Here is a 19,050-nt window from a genome sequence, read left to right on the forward strand (position 1 = left end):
GTGCAGTGGGACTATCCATCACTGTTGGAGGTACCCATTTCTGTATCCCTTGGGTAGATTCAGGGATTCCTTACTTCCCTGTCGGAGATCACTGTACACTCCACTGTCTCGCAAGTGCTAAACCCAAACTGTAGGCAAAAAAGGAATGGGAGAGCAAGGAGTCTCTATGACTGTCCTAGCATAGTCTGATGACAAAAAAAGCATGGAGAATGAATTTATGGAGAGCAACATTTTACTTACATTCACTTACAGACTTTCTGCTGCTCTTTGTGAGTAAAAAAACTGTTTCCTCATTTTACTCCTTTATGGCCAAGCTCTAATTTTGATCTTATGCCTCCTAATTCTTAATTTCAGAAGATTTAGTTTCTATGTACCCCATCAAATCACTTTAACATTTTATACACTTCTGTCAAATCAGCAATACCACTGCCGTTCCCTTCCATCAAATTGTCAATATTGTCAACCTGACTTTGTAATTTAATCCTCTTAAGCCCTAAAATTGTTCCTGGGAGCCTGTATTGTAGCCTCTCCTGTGCCAGTGCACCCTTCAAGATACTGCAATTGAAACTGCATGCAGTACTCTGGATGGGATTTTGATCACGGCTTTGTGCAATGGAAGCAGGACAGGCTATAGGTGATGTTCACTCCTAGCAACTTGAAGCTCTCAACCCTCTCAACCTCAGCACCATTGATGTAGACAGGTGCATGTGCACTGTCCCCCTTCCTGAAGTCAATGATCACCTCTTTTGTTTTGCTGACATTGAGGGAAAGGTTTTTGTCATGGCACCATGTCACTTAAGCTCTCTATATCCTTCCAGTACTCCAACTTATCGTTATTTGAGATACAGCTCACTACGGTGGTATCATCTGCAAACTTGTAGATGAGTTAGAGCAGAATCTAGCCACTCAGTCATGACTGTATAGGGAGTAGAGTAGGGGGCTGAGGACACAGCCTTGTGGGGCACCAGTGTTGAGAATAATCGTGCCGGAGGTGTTGCTGCCTATCCTTACTGATTGCGGTCTGTTGGTCAGGAAGTCAAGGATCCATTTGCAGAGGTAGGTGTTGAGTCCCAGGTCTTGGAGTTTGGTGTTTCAGAACAGAGTTTAGCAGATGTTTTTGGACAAGGGCAATAAGGTTTACAGAACCAAGGTAAGGAGCTTGCAAATAAGATGGTTCTGATCTAATTGAATAGTAGAATAGACCAGGTCAGCTGAAAGGCTCACTCAGCATGTGCCCTCTGAGGGTGCATCTAGCACATACGTTTGTGGAGAGTTTTCCTCCTGACTTCATCTTGCAGTAATAATAAGAGTTGGTGAAACCTTGCTCAACAGCCCTTCTATGAGTACCTTCCCATTGCACAGACTGCAGAAGTTCCAAGAAGACAGCTCACTACTATTTTCTCAATACGGGACATCGGGATGTCTAGTAGATGCTGGCCTTGCCAACAATTCCCAAATACTGTAAATGAATAAACAGCAAACCTGGCTGTGGATTTTGGTTAAAGACATATAAATCAGACTTCCTCCCCCACTTGTAACATCATGATCTCCAGCCTGATATGAATAAAATCAACTAATGTAAGTATTTGTAATTGCACCCAAGATGTGAATAAGTGAATTCTGTTTTTCCTCATTTGTCTTACAGGGCTGTGCATCAGGTTACTGTCCAAACATGTTTCTGATCGTGAATGCTCATTTGTTATTATGATTGATCTAAATCTTAAGACAACATACACACATAGTGAGCACTGCATAGAACAAATGCCTGTGTGCAGTAAACAAGATGAACCTGTGGAATCATCATTTAACAGCAACAAGCAATCTGCTGGAGGAACTCAGTGAATAAAGCAGCATCTGTGGGGTGAAAGGAATTATTGCCGTTTCAGGTCAAAATTACTGCATCAAGACTATTGGTCCTGATGCAGATTTTTGACCTGAAATGTCAATTCATTCCCCCACCCCACAGATGCAGCTGAACCTGCTGAGTTCCTCTAGCAGATTGTTTGTTGCTCCAGATTCCAGCATCTGCAGCATTTTGTGTCATTGTCATTTAACAGCTGGATCCTGCCCTGGGAAGAGCAGGGTTGGAGAGATGGGGGTTGGGGGAAAGAAATAATGATAGGTCTTTCTAGTTGGATGAACTCTTTTGACCATAGAGTTGGCAACACCCTGATTTTATATCATATGCTCCCCATCTCTAACTACCCTGTCCAGTCTTTTTCCTTACAACCTATATTTTCAGTAATCATTTTTTTAAAAAAAATGCTTGAAGGACATTGTCATTACCCACTATAATTTTTGCTCGCAACCGTATCCTGGAGTCTTCAATTCCTGGATATTCCAGGGAAATCTTGGAGAGGTGGGAAAGTCTAAATGCACCTGCCATCTGCCTCTCCAGCATTTCTGTTAATATTATGTATTTACAGAGTGTCTATTTTTCCTCATTTCATAAGTACCTATAAAGTCCAAAAACTTCAGGTTAATAAAACATGTAGATGAGGCCAGTGTGAAACTAGCTTTCTGGGATTTTATTTCTATTTCAGCTTTCCAGCATCCTCAGCACTTTGCTTTTGAATTTACCTATCTCAGAGCAGCATGATCACCCAGCAAAGCACTGTGACCTGATCAGTAGCCAGTCTCAGGATATATTCTGGAAAACTTACTTCTTTGCAGCAGTTAAGGGGTAAACGTACACATCATGAATGTCAGTACGTCTCAGTAGAAATCTTCTCCTCCTCTGAGTCACAGGATTGTAGTTTCATATCCTGTTCCTGAGGCTTGACTACATAATCCAGATGAGTACCCGCAGTGCAATATTGAGGTGCAGTCTGTTGGATAAGGTTTTAAACTGAGGACAGTCTCAGGTGGATATAAAAATCTACTACTTGAAGAACAGCAGGGGTGTACACGTGATTGTTAACGCTAATATCTTGCCTTGTCTAATACCCAATAACATGATTTATTAGACCATTTATCACATTGTTTTCTAGGAACTTGTAATGGGCAAATAGAGTGACAGATTTCAGACATTCCCGCAGCGAATACACAACCTTAAGACACTTTGGAATGTTGAGAGGTCGTGAAAGGCACCCTATAAGTGAAGGTTCTTGCTTTCAAGAAGGATTATATTACACTAGTGAGGGACAAATCAATTTAAATAGATTATTTATAGATGCAGCAAAAAACCGCCGGAGGAACTTGGCACAGTGTCATGGGCCAAAGAGCCTGTTCCTGTGCTGCACTGTACTATGTTCTAGGAACTCAGCGGGTCAGGCAGCATCTGTGGAGGGAAATGGACAGTCGACATTTCGGGTCGAGACCCTTCACCTGGACTGGTCCATTGACCAGATGACTGACCATTTCCCTTCACAGATGCTGTCAGACCCACTGAGTTCCTCCAGGAGTTTGTTTTTTGCTCCAGATTCCAGCATCTGCAGTCTCTTGGGTCTCTGTTATTTATAGGTGAGTAGATCCATTTCCCAGTCTTTGCAGAGTCCAAGGATAGGCTGTTCTAAGGCCAGTCACGTCTGCCCATAAAGAGGAATGACAAAGATGGATATGTCGTCGCCCGAGCCCAGCTTGTCGTTTGACAATCGCCACCCATGGTCCTTCAAAACTCCACGGGATTTCATCACCAAGTCCTGAGCTGCCAGTGTGAACCTGTGGAGAGAATTATATGGAAACATGTAGAAAGTAAAGCGCAAGTTGGCAATTTTGGGCCAATAAGTTTCATTGCTTTCCATTCGACTTATCTCAGCCTTTCAACATATCTTTATGTCTCCTTCTCCCTCTCGCAGCATAATTTCCTTTTGAAAACGTCTAATCTAGTTGATTTGACTACCACCTGAATAAGAAGTTTCACATTCCAGAGATTCTGAATAATGACATTTCTCTTTATTGCCCTGTTAATTTTTCTCAGCACCTTTTTTAATTCAATAGGAAAAAGGATAAGCAATATACAAAAGAATAAATCTTTTTAGAGAGAAGCAGATCAAGCTGGATTCTCAAATTGCAAATAAATTTGCCAATTTGAGTTGGACATATTTCAGGAGGTTTCAATCACATGACTGCCCACCCTACAAATGTACCCACTCAATGTCCATCATCACAAGCCCCACCCATGGTTTCATACAACCAATTGGAAATCAACAGAACATTTGTTACCCAATTGGATGATTCTTGGTGCTCAGCCCAATAGCCTTTCACCTTACTCTAAATATTTTTATAGCTGAAAACATTCAAAGAAAATGGAAACTGTGCTTTTTTTCTCTCTCTCCACCAGATCCCTCGCAGTGTGCTGAAGATTAAGTTACAATTCCTGAAGGTTTCAGGAAAATGTTGGAGAGCCGGCAACTCTAATTACTTGTTCTATTGTGGAACATTGATACATTCTTCCAACTCATTTAAAAAATAGCTTATATTACAGCTTGATTACTAAGAACAATGTGTTAAGTGTACTCATTAACTATAAAATGCTTTGCGATACTCTAACTCAATGAAAGTCTCTATATAAATGCAAGCTTTTCCTTCTCCAGCAGGATTGCTGTGGTTCCCAGATAGTGAGAGGCAGTCCCATCAATCGGAGACCTATACTTGACCCCTGCTTTACAGTCACGAGCCATTTTACTGAAATGGTATGCAAGATGGGGAGTTTCAGTTACTTGGCAAGACAGGAAAAGCTGTGATTTTTTAATATATATATATAAAGAGAAAGAGACTTAATAGTGGAAAACTGGGGAGTTTTAACGGAATAATTAGGCAAAAGCTGCTGCTAATGGATGGAGGGTTAATAAATCACGGGACACTTAAACAAGGGGGAGATGAGGAGAATTATTTTTTTAACGCTGCAAGTTGTTTTTATATCGTTGACTGTCCGAATCAGTAGTGGAAGCAGATTCAAAAGGAACTTTCAGAAAAGAATGAGGTATGTATTTGGAAAGGATAAATTTGTAGGACTACAGGGAATAGGTGGAACTGGACTAATTGGAGAACTCTTTCAAAGTGCTGGCACAAGCTAAAGGACCTCTGTCTGTTTTGTATGAATCTATAAAAGCTTGTAATGACAAGAAGTGATTCAACTTTTTCCATGTTTATACTAAGCAGAGACTCATTGGCTGCTAGAATCTGATGACTACATAGGTTTCTGTTCCCTATGCGAGAGTGCCGCAGACTGTGCTTACATGAAACATTTGTTGTCCCAATGAATGCTTATGTGTGGGCTTTCTGGGTCATTATTTTTAGACTAGACCACGTAAGTTCAGGGAACCAAGAAAAGCTTAATGGAATTAAGATACACATCAGTAAAAGATCATTGTTTAAACAAAAAGTCCAGACTGACATCCCTGATGCAGTCCTGAAGGAGTACTGCACTGCCAGTGGTGCTTTCAAATGAGATGTTTAATCAAGTCCCTTTTTTTCCCCCATCTCAGATAGGCATAAAACATCCCATAGCTTATTTGAAAAAGCTGGGGAATTTTCCCTGGTGTCCTGATCAATACTTATCCCTCAACCAAAATCACTAAAGCAGGTTATATGGCTATTAATCTATTGCTGTTCATGGGAGCTTGGTGTGCCCAAATTAGTGATTGCATTTCCTATGTTGCTGTGGTGACCTATGCTTCAGAGATTATTCTGCTGACAGTAAAGCACTTTGGGATATACAGAGCGATCGAAAGATGCTGAATAGGTACAACCTCTATTTATTTCACGTCCTTAATCTTCAGTTTGTGAGAAAGACTTTGGAGAAAACCCAATCAAGTTCACAAACCTGTTGGGGTCATCAGGATCACAGCTGGAAAGCACGCGAATGACCGTATCTGCCACCTCTCGATCTGAGACAACGTCCCACAGACCATCAGTCCCCATCACTATCACATCATCCACACCATGCTCATACTTTTTCACATCATATACTTTCACCTGCAAGGATAATAGAAGATTTTATTAAACAAGTTGCACAGAACTACATTGTTTACTGCTTACTGACAGGCCACTGAAGCCTACGGGTTCATACAACCACTTATACTGCATGTACTCTATCCCACCCACACAATACAGCCTTTGGTTCCTCTTACCCCCACATCATTTTTAGGCTCCTATTAAACACATCTACACAATACACCTCATCTATTTGTGGCAGCCGTTCTACATTTATCACTTTCTGGATAGAGAAGTTTCTCCTGAAATCCATATTGGATTTCTTAATGACTCTTGAATATATTTAATTCACTTATTTCTTAATTCTTTGGATGTGGGGGTTGATGGCAAAACCTTGCGACGATGGCAGCTTTAACCTCCTTTTGGTGAAGGCACTTCCACGATATGGTTAGCTAGGGAGTTCCAGGATTTAGACCCACCAACAAAAAAAATACAATCCCAAATGAGTGTGGTGTGCAAATTGGAAGAGATCTTGCAAGCAGTGGCATTCCCATGTTCATGCAACCCTTGTTTTTTCTAGGTGGAAGAGATGTGGTGTTGGAAGGTAGTTAGATTGAATGTTTAGGCTTACCATTAAGCTGGTTACATTACTGTGGATAACATGGATCTCAGATATTGTTGGAAAATATTTCATTATGCTCCTGACTTATGTCCACGAGGTGGTGGACTTTGGGAATCAAGTGGCAACTCACATGCTGCAGGATATCCACCTCTGACCTGCTCTCGTATCCACTTTATTTATGTGGATGTTCCAGTTAAGTTTTTGGCCATTTGTCTGGGATGTTTATTGTGGGCAATCTGGTGATGTGTTAGGTATCTTGGATGTGAAGCGAAAGGGGTTATCTAATTACTTCATCAACAAGTGATTAATGTCAGCCCACGTCTGAATGTTGTCAGGATGTTGCTGCAAGTGGGCACACATTAGATCATTATCTGTGGAGCTGTGAACAAAACTGTATAATATTGTGCTTTCCACCACATTTCCAATCATCCTCCCCACAGATCACCATTTACCAGTGCCCTCACTCCAATCACCCATTTTCAGGCACCCTCCCCACAAACTCATCAATTTACTAGTGTCCTACCTCGAACTCTCCTCCATTTTATTCATTTACTTGTGTTCCTCTTTCACTGATGCATTCCCCCAATTCATTGATCCACTGCCATCTTTCTCTCATTCACCCACCAGCTGATGGTCTCCTTCAATTTACCCACTTACTAACACACACCAACCCCCCCCTCCACCCAAATATACACCCAGCTTCCCCAATTCACCCATTTATCTGTGTTCCCTTCCAGTTCCCTTACTTACTGGGTCCTGTCTCCCAATTCCCCCACATGTAGATAAAGGTCCCCTTCTTCACCTTCTCCAAATGACAAAAGACTCGACAATTGGAAACAAAAAGATCAAGAGAGGGTAAAAGGCAGAAGGGGGAGTCCAAATGGAAGAGGAGTGTTGCAGATGGGAGAAGGAATCATCAAGTGGGGTGAGGACTTCTTGCTGAAGAAATAGGCAGTGAAGGAACTCAATATCATGTCAGGCCTGCAGGGATACAAAGGTGAGACCTCTACTGAGGACTGACCATTCAGCACTGAAGAGCAGGAGGGATGAAGACACGGCAGCATTTGGAGCCAGGGTGAGATGTGGGGTCAGGGGAGGGTGAGGGAAGAGAGAGTTAGTGGGGTATTAGAGTGGGGAGAATAAAGCGGGAGAAAGTGTAGGCCTTTGGTGGGTGTTGGAGGCCTGGCTGGGTGGAAGAAAGCCTCTCTTTTCAGGCAGAATATTAATAGAGTTTCTTTGGTCCTCACCTTTCACCTCATCAGCCTCGACATCCAACATTGTCCTCCGCCATCCAGGTATGCCCTCCGTCAGGAGGCTAAAGAAATTCAGTATGTCCCCTTTGACACTCACCAACTTTTATTGATGCACCATCGAAAGCATCCTATCTGGATACATCATGGCTTGGTACAGCAACTGCTCTGCCCAGAACCGCAAGAAACTGCAGAGAGTTGTGGACACAGCCCAGCGCATCACAGACACCAGCCTCCCCTCCATGGACTCTTTATCTCTCGCTGTCTTGGTGAAGCAGCCAGCATAATCAAAGACCCCACCCACCCAGGTCATTCTCTCCTCTCTCATCAGGTAGAAGATACAGGAGCCTGAGGGCACATACCACCAGGCTTGACAGCTTCTACCCCACTGTGATAAGACTATTGAACAGTTCCCTTACACGATGAGATGCACTCTGACCTCATGATCTCCCTTGTTGTGACCTTGCACCTTATTGCACCGCACTTTCTCTGTACTGTTATTGTTTTTACCTGAACTACCTCAATGCACTCTGTATTAACTCAATGTAACTGCACTGTGTAATGAATTGACCTGTACGATTGGTAAGCAAGACAAGTTTTTCACTATTACCTCTGTACAAGTGACGATAATAAACCAATACCAATAACTTCCAGTTCTCTGGTCCCAAATAGCTCATCTTTATCAATGGACATCCAGTCTCTATATACTTCCATTCCCCATCAGGAAGGTCTTTAGGCCTTCTGTTTCTTTCTTGAACAAAACTCAACCAGTTTTCTTCCACTAACACTGTCATCCACTTGGCAGAACTTGTCCCTGGTTTCAGTTCCTCTCACTTTCTACAGATCAAAGCGGTAGCCATGGGAACTCACATGGTCCCTAGTTGCACCTGTCTTCTCTTTGACCACATGGAACATTCCTTATTGCAAACTTATTCTGGCATACCTCCTCAGCTCTTTCTCCATTACATTGACGACTGCATCGGTGCTGCTTCCTGCACTCATGCAGAATTCATCAATTTCATCATGTTCACCATCAACTCCCTGCCCTCAAATTCACCTGACACTTCTCTTCCATTTCTGGATCTCTCTGACTCCATCTCAGGAAACAGACTTGCCACTGACATCTTTTATAAATCCACCGACTCCCACAGCTACTTCCTCCCTCCCTGTCTCCTGTAAGGGTGCCACCCTTTTTTCTCAATTTCTCCATTTCCACATCTGTTCTCAAAATGAGGCCTTCTGTTCTTGTTTATGGAACCCTCTCATGTACTTCCTCCATATCTGCTGTGACCCAGCCCCAGCCCCACCCCCCTCCCCAGGCAGAACAGCAATAAAGTTCCCTTGGTTCTCACCTTTCACCTCACCAGCTTCCACATCCAACACATCATCCCTCTTCTCCAAGTGTTTCATTTATTGGATCCCCATCTTCAATCACCCAGTTTATTGGTGCCCACCCACTAAATATATGTCTTCAATGTGACTCTTTGCTGTAGGTATAGACAGGATTTTCAACCAAGAATAGAATCACAGTTGTTCTCAAGCTTAATCATGACTTTCCAGGATGTACCCGAGTCTGCAGATCATGAACTTCCCTCTCCTGGTACTTCAGCAGTGAGATGGACTGTTGTCAAATGTAAGAAACACACAGTGCACAACAAGCATCAAAAGTTCCCCACCTCAATGAGGGTGATGCAGTAGGTACCTTCTGATATTGTAAACTTCAAATTGAATACATTAGGAAAATGAAGTTATTATTTGAAGTCCAGTCTGGGTCAATTCCACCTCTTGCACTACCATGGACTTTTCTTCGATTGTGTCTTTGTTTTTTTGCACTAAGGTCTTGCTTTTGCATAGTCTATTTTTCACCGTTTGGTATAATTTTTTGTATAATTTATATTGTGTGTTGTCTGTACCTCCATGCCTGTGATGCTGCTGCAAGCAAGTTTTTCATTGTACTTCTACCTCATTCTACTTGTGCACATGACAATAAACTCAACTTGACTTGAATTCCTGTTTCTCTAAGAGCATCTGGTGCCCTCTGTTGGAGCTTTGAATCAGAATCAAACCAATGTAAATCGAGCCATAAAATCATATTTAATGGGATGGCAAGAACTTGAAAAAAGGAGTCACTTCCATGGTCACAACCTTCCCATGAGCATCCAGAGTGGTTACTTATCTAGGCCAAAGGCTCCTTAGTACTGAGATATGATGTCCTGCATTACTGATAAGACCCTTAAATGTAAGGGATGTGGTCCTGGTATTGAGTCACCCAAGTGGTCTTTAAAAAGGACCAGAGGTTGCTCATTCATAAAAGATCCTTCTGGGGCCTTGCTCTCTACCCCCTCTACCCCACTGTCTCTTGGTCCCCACTGTCTCCCAGTAGCCTCTTTTGACCCGTCTTCCCCCTATTGCTCTCCTTTCCCCCACTACCCCCCACACCCTCCTCCTTCTGGGTATCCCTCCATCCCCCAGTGCCTTTCCTTTCCCTAGTTCTGAAAGTTGGTTCTTTGCCCCTTTCCCCTAGTAGCCCTTTGCCCCTTATTCTCCAGTAGCCCTCAATCCCCCCAGTGTCCCCCTTTTCCCCCTTCCCCCACTTGCCCTCCTTACTCTCTCTCCCCAGACCCATTCATTCTGTGATACAGCAAGAATTCATAAGGCCCCAGTTGGACTGATCAGACCTGTTGCTGAGTGGGAAGGTGGAAAACAGATCTGACTCTTTAAATGGGAGAGACTTTCAGGAGAAAACAGATTGTGCATTGGTGTGAGACTGGTTCTGGATGTGTTTTGGATTCAGAAATCCACATTCACAGTTTGGCGTTCAAATCAATTTGTGACTGGTGTCTGAAATTTCTAAATATTAAAAAGGTGGAACTCCTAGGTTGAAGAACAGGGAAATTCCACTGATTTCTCACCAGCATGGTCAACACTGGAACTCGCCTGTCATTGCTATTCCCTGCTCTGCTCTATTCAATTACATACAGGATGTGATGGAGATAGATTCAGATTTGCTTTATATCTACTGGGTAACCCTGAATTAATTACCTCCTTCTGATACAATTAGTATTATTGACAGCATCTATTAGTAGCTCTCACCTCTGGCATGCAAGACAAGAAAGGTTTGATGTGGATGTTGGAATAGTGAACCTTCAAGTCATGATCTCCCAGTCCCCGAGTAACTCCTATAGTTGCCATGACGCGTGCCTGTTGGGACAGAGAGCAATTCACAGATGATCATTATTGTAAAGTATAAGACCCTGTTCAGTAATCTTGTTCGTCCTTTGACATGTCTAGAGGAAGTGCTACTGTTTGCACTTTCTCAACACTTGTAGCTGGTCAGCAGTTTTGATAAACTGCTGAGCTCTCTTGATGAACTGAAACCTGTTGTTACTCTCTGACGCTGCATCAGCACTGAGAATATAGAGGGAAGATCGCCAGTGTACAGGCATGAGAGGGAGGGGTGAAACAGAGGCTGGTAGGTGATGTGGAACCAGCTAAGAGAGGGACAATGGAACCAGATGGAAAGGTGATCCAAGGGAGAAGAAACCCAGGTAGGAAGGTAAGTGGGTGAAGGGCAGATGGGACCAGGTGGGGGAGGGTGTGTCTAGGTAAGGGGGGGGGGGGATGGGGGGAGGGAAAGAGCTTGAGGAATGGAAAAGGTGAACAGGTAGACAGTGAGAGATATCCTGGGAGGAACTGGTGGGAATGGGAAAAGAACACAGGGCGAGAGGGTTAATTGAAATTGGGCAATTCAATGTTCATTAATGTAATCCAATGGGAGCTAAATTGGTTTTCCCTATATTACATTGCCCACACTTCAAAAACAATGGGTGTGAAGTGTTTTTTGGATACGTCAAAGACATGAAAGACAACTTAGGCTATGGACCGAGTGCTGGTAGATGGGGTTAATATGGTCAGCATGGGCAGGGTGGGCTGAATGGCCTGTTTCTGTGCTTTATGACAAGATGTGAAATGCCTACATAAATGCAGTTTTGTTGATTCTTTCAAACATCAGAAATCCTTGGAATGCTCACTCCCGGATTGTAAATTTTACATTGCGTTATCATGTGTGTTCACAGACTGCTTTAGATGTGTCATTTACCTTTTTGCCTTCACCATACACCAGTGGGAACTTCAAGTCATCCTCTTCTATCGTCTTGTATGCCCTACAGAAAGAAGAAGGGATGCTAGAATGCTCATTGATTAGATCAAGAAATATTCATCTACCTCTCATGGTGTCACAGCTCAAGACCTGAGTTGGTCAAATATATAATTTTTTTGCAGTGGTGAAGAACCACAGAAACATTGTGGTTGTGCCAGGTCCCTGAAAGAACTATCAGTCCTATTTCCACTCCTCTATCCCCCATCTCCATTCAATTCACTTCCAATGCCAATCAGTTCAAATGTGCTCACAAAGTGCCATGAGCAACTCACCCACCCTGCTGTCAACCACCCAACCCTCTTCCTCCTCCAATCTACCAGGAAGTTTGCAGCAGTTCAAAAAACAACAGCTCATCACCACCCTCTTGAGGGCAATTAAGGAAGGACAATAAAGGCTGGTCTTGCCAGCAATGCTCACATCCTGTAAAATGTCTGAAAAAAATTGTTGGTTGACTCTCACCAGCCAGTCATGCTATAATCCCGGAACAACATCTTGCGTCCAATTTCCCGGTGCTGAATTCTCCTTGGAAATTCCAAATGCGTGAACTCATTTCCAAGCAGATGCGGCTGTAAATATCCCTAAACAAAAAACAATCTGGATTAATGCAGCACTAGTAAAATGTTCCAAGGTGTCTCCCAGGATCATTATTAGACAAGATTTTTCACTGAGCCACATAAGGCAGGATAGGTGATGGAAGGCACATTTTGAAGGATCATCTTTAAGGTGGCATCGAAAGGTGGAGATTTAGGGGGGGAAATGTCAGAGCTTTGATCTTGGAGACACTATTGCCAATGGTGCTGTGAAGAACACTGGAGATGTGATAGAGGCCAGGAACGGAAGAGCAAAGAGATGTGAACAGATTGGAGATCTAAGCATTTTACAGATGTAAATAGAGCAATGGAGAAGGGGAGGGGTGGTTGAAAATAACAAGTCAAGTCGAGTTTATTGTCATATGCATGGTACAATAAAAAAAAACTTGTTTGCAGCAGTATCACAGGCACATAGCATTAGAGACACATCATTCACAAGAAAAAAACATAAATTATACAAGGAAGAACACAGTTAGAACAAAAAAAAACAAAGTTCATTGTAATGCAAAATGGTCAAAGTGGTCATAGTGTTGCTATACTGATTAGAGTTGTGCAGATTGGTTCAAGAACCAAGTAGCTGAAGGAAAGTAGCTGTTCTTGAACCTGGTGGTGTGGGACCTCAGGCTTCTGTACCTCCTGCCTGATGGTAACTGTGAGAAGATGGCATGGCCTGGATGGTGGGGATCTTTGACGATAGACGCTGCCTTGTTGAGGCAGCGCCTCATGTAGATACTTTTGATGATGGAGAGGGATGTGAGTTTTACAATGGGGGAGAGTGAACCAATATTGAGCACTGTGGTTGAAGGGTAAATAAGGCAGTGAGAAAAATTGTAGCTTTACAAATTACTCACCATATGGCTCGCACAGCTGAAGATAGGTAAACAGGTTAATGGGATGACTATAGAAACTGAGATTAGCTCCTAGGCTGTGGCAAATTAGACAGTTGTGGTGGGAGTGCTGTAACAAGGTAGATGAGCTTAGAGCGCAGTTAGAAATTAACAGGTATGACGTTGTGGGCATCACAGAGTCGTGGTTGAAAGAAAATCACAGCTGGGAGCTAAACATCTAAGGATACACATCCTATCAAAAAGACAGGCAGGTGGGCAGAGGGGGTGGGGTGGCTCTGTTGGTAAAAGATGAAATCAAATCCCTAGCAAGAAGTGACATAGGATCAGAAGATGTAGAATCCTTGTGGGTAGAGTTAAGAAACTGCAAGGGTAAAAAGACCCTGATGGGAGTTATATACAGGCCTCCGAATAGTAGCCAGGATGTGGGGTACAAATTACAACAGGAGATAGAAAAGGCATGTAAGAAGGGCAATGTTACAGTGGTCATGGGGGATTTCAATATGCAGATAGATTGGGAAAAGGAATTTGTAGAATGCCTACTAGATGGCTTTTTAGAGCAGCTTGTGGTCGAGCCCACTAGGGAAAAGGCAATTCTGGATTTGGTGTTATGCAATGAACAAGATTTGATTAGGGAGCTTAAGGTAAAAGAACCCTTAGGAAGTAGTGATCATAATATGATAGAATTCACCCAGCAGTTTGAGAGGGAGAAGCTAAAATCAGATATATCTGTATTACAGTTGAGTAAAGGTAACTACAGAGGCATGAGAGAGGAGCTGGCCAAGGTTGATTGGAAAGGGACCCTGACAGGGATGATGGTCGAGCAGCAATGCCAGGAGTTTCTGGGAGTAATTTGGAAGATGCAGGATCAGTTCATCCTAAAGAAGCAGCAGCATTCTAAAGGGACGATGAGGCAACCGTGGCTGACAAGGGAAGTCAAAGACAGCATAAAGGCAAAAGAGAGGGCCTACAATATTGCAAGAATTAGTGGGAAGCTAGAGGACTGGGAAGCTTTTAAAAACCAACAGAAGGCAACTAAAAAAAAACAATAAGGGGAGAAAAGATGAAATATGAAGATAAGTTGGCCAATAAATATAAAAGAGGATACCAAAAGTTTTTTCAGATATACAAAGAGTAAAAGAGAGACAAGAGTGGACATTGGACCGCTGGAAAATGACACTGGAGAGGTAGTAATGGGGAACAAAGAAATGGCGGATAAACTGAATAACTATTTTGCATCAGTCTTCACTGTGGAAGACACCAGCAACATGCCAGAAATTCGAGAGAGAGTCAGGGTGCAGAAGTGAGTGTAGTTGCTATTACTAAGGAGAAGGTGCTTGGGAAGCTGAAAGGTCTGAAGGTAGATAAGTCACCTGGACTGGATGGACTACACCCCAGGCTTCTGAAAGAGGTAGCTGAAGAGATTGTGGAGGCATTAGTAGTAATCTTTCAATAATCACTAGATTCAGGAATGGTTCTGGAGGACTGGAAAATCGCAAATGTCACTCCACTCTTTAAGAGAGGGAGGCAAAAGACAGCAGTTATAGACAGTTAGCTGGACTTCAGTGGTTGGTAAGATTTTAAAGTCCATTATTAAGTATGAGTTTCAGGATACTTGGAAGCATATGATAAAATAGGCCAAAGTCCGCATGGTTTCCTTAAGGGGAAATCTTGCCTGACAAATCTGCTGGAATTCTTTTGGGTAGTAACAGGCAGGATAGACAAAGGAGAGTCAGTGGATGTTGTTTACTTGGATTTTCAGAAGGCCTTTGACAAGGTGCCACACATGACACTGCTAAACAAGATAGGAGCCCATGGTATTGCAGGAAAGGTACTAGCGTGGATAGAAGATTGGCTGACTGGCAGAAGGCAAAGAATGGGAATAAAGGGGGCCTTTCCTGGTTGGCTGCCGGTGGCTAGTGGTGTTCCGCAGGGTTGGGTTGGGTTCGCTACTTTTCACATTATATGTTAATGATCTGGATGACGGAATTGATGGCTCTGTGGCCAAGTTTGCGGACGATACAAAGATAGGTGGAGGGGCAGGTAGTGTTGAGGAAGCAGGGAGTCTGCCGAAGGACTTGGACAGGTTGGGTGAATGGGCAAAGAAGTGGCAGATGGAATACAACATAGGGAAGTGTACGGTCATGCACTTTGGCAGAAGGAATAAAGGTGTTGACTATTTTCTAAATGGGGAGCAAATTCAGAAATTGGAGCTGCAAAGGGATTTGGGAATTCTAGTGCAGGATTCCCTAAAGGTTAACCTGCAGGTTGAGTCAGTAGTAAGGAAGACAAATGGAATGATAGCATTCATTTCGAGAGGACTAGAAGATAAAAGCAAGAATGTGATGCTGAGGCTTTATAAGGCATTGGTCAGACCACATTTGGAATATTGTGAGCAGTTTTGGGGCCCATATCTAAGGAAGGATATGCTGGCATTGGAGAGGGTCCAGAGGAGGTTTACAAGAATGATCCTGGGGATGAAAGGGTTAACATATGAGGAGCATTTGATGGCTCTGAGCCTGTACTTGCTGGAGATTAGAAAGATGAGGGGGAATCTCATTGAAACCTACCGAATATTGAAAGGCCTGGATAGAGTGGGTGTGGAGAGGATATTTCCAATAGTGGGAGAGCCTAGGACCAGAGGGCACAGCCTCAGAATAGAAGGGTGTCCCTTTAGAACAGAGATGAGGAGGAATTTCTTTAGCCAGAGGATGGTAAATCTGTGGAATTCGTTGCCACAGACTGCTGTGGAGGCCAAGTCATTGGGTATATTTAAAGCGGAGGTTGATAGGTTCTTGATTAGTAAGGACGTCAAAGGTTAGGGGAGGAGGCAGGAGAACGGGATTGAGAGGGAAAACGAATCAACCATGATCAAATGGCGGAGCAGACTCGATGGGCCAAATGGCCTAATTCTGCTCCTACGTCTTATAGTCTAACAATGGACTTTCTGGAGTGGACAATGTGGTGGAACTCAACCAAGGCTATACTCTTGATGACTTACCCGTTATCCCTCCACATTTAAGCAGAGCTATTGGGGACTATTCCGCTGTTGTTGGCAATATGGTAACCAGTTCCTGAATCCCACCGTCATTTGAGCTGCATCCTAACCCAGTTCAGGAGCCAAGGAGCTCTAGCTGCTAATCTAGACCAGTGACCCGGGTTCAATTCCGGCCACTGTCTGTAAGGAGTTTGTACATTCTCCCCGTGTCTGCGTGGGTTTCCACCAGGTGCTCTGGTTTCCTCCCACATTCCAAAGACGTACGGGTTAGGAAGTTATGGGCATGATGTTGGCGCCGGAAGCGTGGCAACACTTGCGGGCTGCCCCCAGAACATTCTATGCAAAAGATTCATTTCACTGTGTGTTTCGATGTACATGTGACTAATAAAGAAATCTTATCTTAATCAACAAGCTGGGGCAGAGAAAAACAACGAAAGGGGCTGGATGGGATGGTTGATCCTCCCTTGTCACCCTAGCTCACACACAAAAGAAATGTAGATTTATAACGAAGGCAACAAGACAGGAAATATTTCCTTACTAAATATTGCAATCTCTGCCGCTCTGATTCAGGAGTGAATTCATTGGACAGTGGAATAATTTCTCCATTGCGGATTAAAATAGCTCTGGAATTAAAAACAACAAAAAAATTTACAAATTTGGTAAAGGTATTTAGACACACCAAGAGTTTAGACAGAGTAAATTAAGAGAAAATTCAACAAGCTGTTGGAGGAACTCAGCAGGTCAGGCAGCATCTGTGGAGGCACAGGGACAGTCGATGTTTCGGGTCGAAACGCCAACCATTAGGATTGATGCAGGGTTTTGACCTGAAACGTGGACTATCCATTTGCCACCACAGATGCTGCCTGACCCTCTGAATTCCTCCAGCAGCTTGTTTTTTGCTCCAGATCCCAGCATCTGCAATCTCCAGTATCTCTGTACATTAAGAGAAGTTGTTTCCAACAGCTAAAGGGCTAATAACCAGAGAGCACAGGTTTAAGGTGGCTGGTTAAAAGTCAGGACCAATGTAAGAAAATGGAACATTAGGCCATTCAGCCCCTCATGCCTGTTGTGAATTCAATAAGATCACAGCTGATCTGTTAACTCAGTGCCACTCTCCTGTATTAATCCCATATCCATAGGTTCCTGTAACATCCAACATTTTAACAATCTCAATTTTGAATCTACTCAAATGATTGAACCTCTACAGTGCACTTGTGTGGAGAATTTCAGAGATTCACAATCCCGTGGGTGAAGAAATTCTTTGTTATCTTGGTTCTGAAAGGCCAACCCTTACTTTGAAACTGTAAACACCACTCTTGAACACCCTAGCCGATGGAAAACATCATCCCTGCACCTACCTTGACAAAGACTATATATTTCAATAAGATCATCTCTCATTTCTGTAAACCCAAGAGAGTACAAGTCCAGTCAGTTTCAGATACAAGAAATGTGGGGATATAGAGTGGGAATCTATCAGCCCTAGATCCAGGATGTCCGGGAGAAAGTTCTTTTCCTGGAGGATGGTGAATCACTTGAAACAATCTGCTTGTGTGCAAGATAGATGCCCAATTGCCTAATTCCCTCTAACGAGAGTTGGGCCTTTAACTGAGTGTACATAACTGCATGTCAAGAGGAAACACCTAGGTCGGTTTTTCTAATAAGTGGAGGCATAAGATCATCAGAGGCATAGATTGAGTGGACAGTCAGAGACTTCTTCCCAGGGCGACAATGGCTAACACAAGGGGACATAATTTTAAGGTGATTGGAGGAAGGTATAAGGGGGATGTCAGGGGCAAGTTTTTTTTTACACACAGAGAGTGGTGGGTGCATGGAACGCACTGCCTGCAGAGGTTGTGGGGGCAGATACATTAGGGACATTTAAGAGACTCTTAGATAGACACATGAATGATAGAAAAATAGCGGGCTATGTGGGAGGGAAGGGTTAGATAGATCTTAGAGCAGGATAAAATGTTGGCACAACATTGTGGGCTGAAGGGCCTGTACTGTGCTGTAGTGTTCTATGTTCTATGAATGGGTAGAGAGAAGAACAATTTCCCAGATATTCTTTCTCTCACCAAATTAACCAGAAGTTTTATCCAGTTTCCTCTCTGCATCTCTTAAGGTGATTACATGTTTTGTTTTTAAGTGGGTTGTGCGCATACTATAGCATGATATTGTGGGAGATAGGCTGGTTAGAACAGGGAGGCTTTTCCTGTCACATCACTTAAGGTTTAGTTGATGGCATTATTGCATCAGAGTAAGAAGATTGGTGGGTGAAGTCCCACACTAGAGACTTGAGCACTCCAGTGCAACTGAGCGGTGCTGCATTGCTAGACGTGCATCTTTCCAAGCAAGTTTCCATCTGCTCCCTCAGGTGGATGTAAAAGAGCCCCTGGCACTATTTTGAAGATCAGGGGAGTTATCGCAGTATCCGAGCTGCATTGTGTCACATGTAATAGTAGTTGTGAACAATCATGGCTGTTTTAAGGCTACCATTTTAAGAAATGTATCACGGGACCAACTGTTCTTTGAGTGTTGCAATAGTTTAATGTGGTAAGTGCCAGAATCCGTCTGTCTCTGTGGAAAAAGTCACAGAAAGCTTTTCTTGTATTTAATAAGATGCATTTAGACCATAAGACATAGGAGCAGAATTAGGCCATTTGGCCCATTGAGTCTGCTCTGCCATTCGATCATGGCTGATTTATTTTT

At 43.2% G+C, this 19,050-nt stretch overlaps 1 protein-coding gene across 1 annotated transcript in view; it reads right to left on the bottom strand.

The window, feature by feature from the left end:
- Window positions 1-214: 214 nt before the first annotated feature.
- The window catches only part of LOC127580878 (protein phosphatase 1H-like), a 49,179-nt gene continuing 30,343 nt past the window's right edge, over window positions 215-19,050 (bottom strand). The window contains exons 5-10 of the mRNA XM_052034847.1: window positions 16,880-16,964; window positions 12,368-12,486; window positions 11,849-11,912; window positions 10,843-10,950; window positions 5,768-5,919; window positions 215-3,660 (exon numbers count right to left, since the gene is read on the bottom strand). Of these exons, the coding sequence (XP_051890807.1) occupies window positions 3,522-3,660; window positions 5,768-5,919; window positions 10,843-10,950; window positions 11,849-11,912; window positions 12,368-12,486; window positions 16,880-16,964 (667 nt within the window). The 3' untranslated portion in view covers window positions 215-3,521. The remainder of the gene's footprint in view (window positions 3,661-5,767; window positions 5,920-10,842; window positions 10,951-11,848; window positions 11,913-12,367; window positions 12,487-16,879; window positions 16,965-19,050) is intronic.

Source organism: Pristis pectinata, chromosome 20, assembly GCF_009764475.1.
Source record: "Pristis pectinata isolate sPriPec2 chromosome 20, sPriPec2.1.pri, whole genome shotgun sequence".
Lineage (NCBI taxonomy): Eukaryota > Metazoa > Chordata > Chondrichthyes > Rhinopristiformes > Pristidae > Pristis > Pristis pectinata.